Raw genomic sequence first — 7,581 nt, 5'->3', positions numbered from 1 at the left:
TGTATTTCAGACTAGAGCTAGCAAAGATGCCTATCGGCAACTTTTCTTCCCACTGGCTCTTAGTTTCTGATGGAAGAAATACAGATGGCCACTGGCCCAAAGCAACAAGCAAAAGGACGTTGTAAGAGATGTTTGAAACGAAAAGTTATTAAATTTTGTAGATTGGCGTGCATGTCTTGCGACAAACCAATTTGTTTGGAATGCTCCAAAACCACACCCAGGGCAATCTGTAATGGCAAAAATTTTGAAATCACTTCAGTGTTTCTGTGTAGAGGTTTTGCCCGATGGCTGTGCTTTCCGTGCACATAACATTGCCTCCATGAACTTCGTGAAGAAAGGGTATTCCAAGAGAAAGTATTCCAAACATGTATCTTTTGTTATTTTTCCGTGACTAAGGCCTTTTATCATTGTAAATATAGCGTTCAATTCTCATCAAAATTTATTTCTATTGTGTAGTTGTGAATTGCTTAGAGAGGTTTCTGTGAAGCTACCTCAAATCATTTTCATTTTGGCTAGTGGCCCTTGGGGAAGAGGAATCATGCATCTCATTAGTCCCTTGAGGGGTAAAGGGATAAGTTGCTCTGTACAGTTGATTTCATAGTTCATACTTTTCTATCCTATTGGTACTGTTGAAAATTTGTTTTGTTTAGGCTCTCAAAGAGGCAGTGTCAAGTTTTGATGATAGTATGGGCAACACCCCTCCTGATCCGGAACCAACACCAAACGTTGCGAAACTGCAACCAGTAGATATAGCTGAGGCTGGTTGTAGTGGTGCATAAAACAAACATGCCAAGCCAGTGTGTAGTTCCTCATCGACCAGGTGAAAATGTTGAAAATACGAAAGAGCAAGAAGAAATAGAATGTGCCTGCTGTACTGCCCTGCAAACACAGAATAGGAGCTTGAAGAAAAAGATGTTTACTCTGCATGGACAGTTGGCAAAAGGAAGTGAGAAAACCTGAAGTACCAAACGAAAGGTAAGATGCACTGTGTAATAGTAATAAGATGCTGAACTGTTAATAATTTATTTACTTATATACCGCCCTTTAACATTATAATGATCAAAGGTGCTTTTGCACTGTTTCAACCTTATAGCGAAGCTATTAACAGTAATGAGGTGAAATGATCAAACGTATTTTCTACCTTAGTGCAACAATTATTGTATTTTTCCCTCTCTCTGGACATTTGGTGGAACACATTATCTTGCGTATCATCTCTTCTTTCTTTTAAATAATAACAAGTTGTGAACTTTCTATTTTCTGTGATATAAGAACGTGAAATGTTGTCATAAAGGCTGGATTTGGGGATGTCTTGGCCAATGTGTGAAGCTTGATACCAATACTTAGCAGAGTGAACAAACAGGACAAGTATCCATACATACAACTTTGTTTCATATCAGGTTTTTGTATTTCCCAACCCTCCCCAGTCACTTCTATATCACACTTATGGCTTACCTCCTTTGGGCCCATGTACAGTAAATAATAAATTAGTGCATGTAAGCGTGTTTTCCAGGATTTCATCAATTCAGGCTTTTGTCAGTTGAAGCCCATGAAAAACCGTACGAAACACTGACAGAAAACACCTAGGTAATAGGGATGAAGCAAGCTTGGACCCTGGCTTAGAGAAGCTTTTTAGAGGGCTTCCATTCAGTTCCAAACTATTTTTGAAGATGGCACACAGGAGGGAGGGCATTTTGTTTGCTGCGTATGTGGTGGAGACATGAGACGGGCTAGCAAGTATGATTACATGGCTTACCAAAAGTACAAAACCTTGGAAGAAAAGCAAAGCCTAGTGCTGAAATGAAAATTTGGAAAATCAGATGCTACCGGTCCCTTCAAATCCCTCAAAGTTGAAGACATCAGAGAAGAGTTAAAATCAAGACGAGTTGATGCACATGGCAACAAAAAGGAACTCCAAGAGAGGCTCACTGATTTACTGAGAGGGGCAACCCGAGTACTTGCTTTGCTGTTTGGATCACAGCAACAGTTACTTGATGAGCTTAATATACAAGATTATGAAGTCCTTTTCTTTGAACCTCTCCACACATGCCTCAATCGCATAGCCAACATTCTCACAGAGTTGCCTCAACACATGACAGATGTTGATGCCCTGTTACTGTTCAAAGAAATCACAAACTTGGCCTTAAAGAAAGACAAACTAAGAGTAACTGACTACAGAAGAGCCATATGAAAGGTGTCCACTGCCTTATTCAACAAAAATCTTCTTGAGGAAGATGAGAATGATATCCTTCTCCTATTCTGTGAGATGATGGGCATCTATTATGAAAAAGATGGGAAAGAAGCCCAAGATCAGTGCTCTCGTTTAGACATGGTCAAGCCATCCAGGGACTGCTCACTCCACCAAAGGAATTAACCCTACGAAAGCTGTGTGGTATTTATTATCGCGGTTCTGTTGATCATGCCCCACTGCTGTATAGGCTGGTCTGCCTCCATTCCATCTGTGCTGAGCTCTTTGAAAGGTACTTTGACAGGATTGAGGACATCACCAGAAAGACCTGGAACAAGCACATAGAAGACCTTGTGCCAAATGCCTACCTACACATTCAAGCTGAAGATGCAATGGCAGTGGAGACAAACAGTTTGGTAACCCTTGCAAACCAAGAAACGAGATCTCATGTCTTGCAAACGGTCTTCCCAAGCCAACCAACTCAGTTTTTTCAAAGGAACTCATGACAAAAAGATCTAACTTATGGCGGCACATCTATCCAAGATCTGTGATTTTCTGAAACTGGAGCTGAGATTTGGTGGAAATGGAGGGAAGATGGTTCTGTTGAATTTTTTGATGCACCAGATGAACCAGACAACAAAGCAAAAGGCCCTCAACTTCACCCCTTCAGATCAAACAACATCAGGAAGATATGCCACTATTTGGAGAAGACTTGGGAGGAATGTGCCAGTCACCCTGACCAGCTTCCAATTTACAAAATGAGGGATGAAGATGGCAAAGTTATCTACCACAGGGAGTCTGAAGATGCAGTTGAGCATGAAACTGAACCAGAAAATCCCCTATTGATGCAAGATGCAGCAGCTCCACTGTATCCTAAACAGGGAGAAAACACAAGCAGTGAAAACGGCGATGAAACAACTCAGATCATTTGTGAAGATCAACAAGCAGATCTTGAAATAGCTGATCAGAACCCTATCACAATAAATATGGATTTGGATTCAATTGAGCAGCCTGATGCTGAAGCACCAGGAGATCTAGAAGTGAATACAGCAGATAACTCAAGTATACATCAAACAGTAATTTCTGAAAATGACTGCCCAACCGAGCCACCTAGCAAAGCAAGAAAAAAGAAACATCGCCAAAAAGAAGGAAGGAGGTTCAGTCAAAGACTACAAAGGCCTTAGAATTAATTTTAGGAAAGACACCAGAGGTCTCTGAGATTGATCGACTGAAGCAAACAGTTGCAAAAAACCCCAAGGCACACTTTTACAGAACGAAGTATGACACACTTCTTAGCAACACGCAAACTTGTGTCTCTAGGGAACTAAGGCCTGTCAAAACCCAGCTGAAAAAAAAAAGGGATGAGGATTTTCTGGCAACTCACGGCAGAATACCAAATAACAGTGACTATATTAATGATGACCACTTCAAAGAATTGAGCCAAAAGAAAAAAGTAGCCTTAAAGCTCCTTGAGTCATGGAAAATTACAGTTCACCTCTTGTAAATACAACTAAATGTTTAGGACATTATTAGATAGAGCTTTACAAAACTCTTTCACATGCTACCTGTAATTTAAAATATTAAATATTAAGCTTTGGATTAACCAATAATATTGGAAGAATATAATAATTATATCCATATATCATGTATTCAAACATTTGTGCGCACAATTTGCAAAATCGACATTAGAATTTGACGGGCTACTTAGCATGCAAGAATCAAGGTTTGTGAAACTGTCTATTTCTGCATATATGTAAATATCAAATACATTTAAGAAAGTGTCTATAAATCATTTGTTTGGAACAAAGATATTTCTAAAAACGTATCAGTAGATAGCTTTTGAAAGTGCTTCTACTCTGGTATGAATAGATAGAAGTGATAATCAACAAAGGACAATTTGGGATGAATTTTGCTGGGAAAAATTGCACTTGATGATTAAATGCGTTTAATTTAATTACACCAAGAAAAAGCTGTTATTTTGTGTTTTTTTTGCACCTGAAATCGACCCTTTGACGGGAAAATGCTTATTTCAAGCTATACTTGTATTTTATTGTACCCAACATGAAATACTATATTCATTTTCTGCAATAAAAATTCAAATGCGAAAACATGTTTGTTGCAGAACGATATTTTAGCTTAAGCTTATCCAAAAGGCTGAATTATCTGCTCAGGTTATAAAATATATATATATGTGGGCTTACCTTCCATGACAATTTTATTAAGTTCATCAGGCTCCCTCACAAGCATCCAGCATTAAGCTTAAATACCGTTTGAAGTGGTCTCGATCGACATCTCGCGGGCAATTAATTGCAAGCGCTGCAGACAAATAATCGGAAATCCAGCTTCTTGTACGCTGAGTTTAAAGACTCTCTGTCGACCAAGATGCAACGCGCGCGTTGGTCGAGGTTTCGTATGATACAAAACCTCCATTTTTCTCGTCGTCTTTCATTCAGTCGCAAAAAATCGTTCTGAATCAGAGCCATCCTTCGGATTTTTAAATACTTAGCGTTCCGTACAGAGAGTTGTCTACTAAAACGAAGATATTTTGTTGTTGATCGTGATTGTAAGCGTTTTTGACCGGCTGAGCGATTGAGCGGTTGAACGATGTGAATGCGAGAATATGGCGGCCTCGACAAATCGTGGAGGAAGGCCTCGGAGACCTGAGCCTGTGAAGGTCATTTATCTACGGAAATCAGTTCGCGACCACTGGAGGAGCCAGAAGGATTCGTTTGGATATTCCAAACTTACGGATAGTGAATATGCAGAAGTTTTACTACAGTAAGTTACACTTACAATTTTCTTTGTTTGAATCTCGTTTGTTATGAGCTTTTATTTTTGAACCCTACCCAGGATTCGTACATGTAATTTACTTTAGAGACTCTTCTTACGGTTCTCTTTTTGTTTCTGTAGCTCGTGTATTGTTAACAAACCAGAAGAAGAAAGAAGAAGAAAAGAAGGAAGTTCACTCGGTGATATCAGTTTTTCAGGTGAGAAAACATGTGACTGCTACCTTTATAATTTTCATGAGGCAGATTTGCTTGCACAAGTGAAGACCTAAATTCCTTTTGCTCGGCACCTAATTGAACACATTTAATTGATCTTGCACTAGTCAAAATTTAAACTTTTTCTGAACATTCAATTTTGGTTATCTTTTTCAGCTCCACCAGGATTTTGCTCTACACCAGCAAAGAAGAAAAGAACAGAGGACCTAGCATCACCCTTCCCTGATGCATCCACCAGGTGAGAAATAAGGATATCGTTTTGATGAGACACTTTGCTTGTTGCAAGGGATGAGAAAGGCTTATCACATATTGTTTCAGTCAGTGATTGTCATTGATATGCAATTTCCCCAGCCCTGTATTTTGAATTTTGTAAAAAAGACCAGATTTTTTTTACTTCAGAAATTAAAATTAGTCACTTATGCTGTTGTCAACACCACCACATATGGTTTCTTTATATTTTTGTTTACTCTGTGTGCCTTTTTTCAGTGATGTAGACATAACTGGTGTGGATGTTGCAGCGGGGAGTCTGCTGGAAGTTGATGGGTTCAATGTGGCAATGGATGATCCCTTTTCAAGAACCAGAATAGGGAACGAAACTAATCTATTTGTTGATGGTGATGGTGATAGGAGTAAAAGCTCAGTTCCTGGTGATAGCGACAACGAGCAAGAATTTAACGAGAGGTTAGTTAAGTTTTCAATGATGTGTCAAGAAGTGGGTGTTATTAGGCCAGGCCAAACAATACTGAGAAGATGGTTATTGACCAAGAATTTTCTTCACTGCTAGGCATCTGTCGTCAGCTTGGTAAAATCAGATCAGTAGTTGCCGAGAGTTCATCACATGACAAGTCAAATCACAGAGGCCTTATGATAGTTTCAGTGAGTCTCGCTCTCATTTTGGTCTGGCCTTTATCTATAGCAGGTTACTATAAACATACATGGGACTTGGAATTTATCTTACTCGAAATGTATCAGTGGAGTATGCAACACACTACCAAGCTTATGAATTACCTCATGAATCAATAATGTATCCCAGTTCTTTATATGTTTTGCATGTATAATTTAATCTATTGTGCGTCCGCTGACTGCTTCATTGCCGGATTAGCTTTGCTAATGGCAATTATGCTGATTAAAGCAAAGGAAATTTGAAGCTCTAAAGCCTTTTTTTTGGTCCGTGCAGCCAAGGAGTGGGATTGAAGGTCATGCCTTTGCCGAAAGCACATGGAAATTCAACTTGTTTTTAAAGACTGCCTGAAATTCCGCAAAGCAGCAGTAAAGAAGAATGGTAACCCTGATTCTGTTTAAATACCAACTACACTAACAGAAGCAGTAAATCTTACTCTGTGTCAGAAGCCAGAAGAAAGTGAATACCACAAGATTAAGTGCCTAAACAGAGATTGTAATCTATGCGGAGTCCAGAAGTTTCAGATGCTACCTGAGGAATTGTCCGATGAAACAGACAAAGTAGTCATCTGGAGGCATTATGTTTTTTATGTTAAAACTGCAAAATTCCTGTCAAATGGCCAAGAAAAAAAGAAGATAGCATTGATTACGAAGCAGACGCCACCACATCATCTCTTCAATTACTTCCTGGATCTTCTTAAAGATTATCCATACCATTCATTTATGGCCAAATGGCAGTGAGATCAAATGGACAACTTAAATGAACACCTTCCCATCAATGATGTTCTCTGTGTGCATGATTACTCAGAAGGCTACAGCTGTAGACAGCAAGACGAACTACAATTAGAGTACTTTGATGTTGCAAAGGTGTCTCTTCACAGAACTATTCTTTACTGTCATGAGTCCATGGATGGTAGGGCAAGCACAGAGGAGGACCCTCACATTGTGAAAGAACACCTGTCCGTCATCTCAGAATATGATGTTCAGGACTATCATGCAGTTCACAAGGCCCAAGAGCTTGTAAAGGGTTACCTTAAAGACAGTAAAAATGGACATCCACAAAATGCAGGAGTTCACAGATGGCTGTGCAGCCCAATACAAGTCACGTAACTGTATTATTTCTTGTTCCTTAGCTCATTTTGGATTTCTTGTGCAGAGAAGTTTCTTTGAAACTTCTCATGCTAAAGGAGAACAGGACGCTGCTAGGGCAAATATGAAACAAAAGGTCAGCCAAGCTCTACTCGGGAAAACAGCTTTCATCAGGAGTTGCAAAGATATGACTGAATTCCTGAACAGTACATTCACCTCTCCAACAGCGACAACTTTTGCCTCAAGACAGAAGGCTGTAGGTATTTTTCTATGTGCCAACAGAAGGTGCTGAAGCTATTGTGAGGAACAGGCCAGGGACAACATTCAAAGAACTCAAAGGAATCAGGAAACTACACTGTGTGAAAAAAACAGCTGAACAAGGAAAGGTCTTTGTTCGCAACCGAA

The 7,581-nt window shown here is 39.5% G+C and overlaps 1 protein-coding gene and 1 pseudogene across 1 annotated transcript; both read left to right on the top strand.

Moving 5' to 3' along the window:
• Positions 1-4,543: 4,543 nt before the first annotated feature.
• Positions 4,544-6,333, top strand: LOC146471160 (uncharacterized). Its single transcript, XM_085121242.1, has 4 exons — positions 4,544-4,963; positions 5,096-5,172; positions 5,344-5,425; positions 5,674-6,333. Exons 1-4 carry the CDS (start codon positions 4,806-4,808, stop codon positions 5,969-5,971), a joined length of 615 nt encoding a protein of 204 aa, XP_084977368.1. The 5' UTR covers positions 4,544-4,805; the 3' UTR covers positions 5,972-6,333.
• On the top strand, positions 6,052-7,468 carry LOC146471159 (uncharacterized; annotated as a pseudogene).
• Positions 7,469-7,581: the final 113 nt, after the last annotated feature.

The sequence above is a fragment of the Pavona decussata genome, unplaced genomic scaffold, assembly GCF_977016875.1.
Source record: "Pavona decussata unplaced genomic scaffold, jaPavDecu1.1 SCAFFOLD_106, whole genome shotgun sequence".
NCBI classification, from domain to species: Eukaryota; Metazoa; Cnidaria; class Anthozoa; order Scleractinia; family Agariciidae; genus Pavona; species Pavona decussata.
This window is presented reverse-complemented; position numbering and strand designations above follow the sequence as displayed.

Excerpts from the sequence above, each read along its gene's own strand:
- LOC146471160 (XM_085121242.1), top strand. The coding sequence starts at position 4,806 with ATGGCGGCCTCGACAAATCGTGGAGGAAGGCCTCGGAGACCTGAGCCT. Across the intron at positions 4,964-5,095 it reads TATGCAGAAGTTTTACTACA|CTCGTGTATTGTTAACAAAC; the intron begins GTAAGTTACACT and ends TTGTTTCTGTAG. Across the intron at positions 5,173-5,343 it reads CGGTGATATCAGTTTTTCAG|CTCCACCAGGATTTTGCTCT; the intron begins GTGAGAAAACAT and ends TATCTTTTTCAG.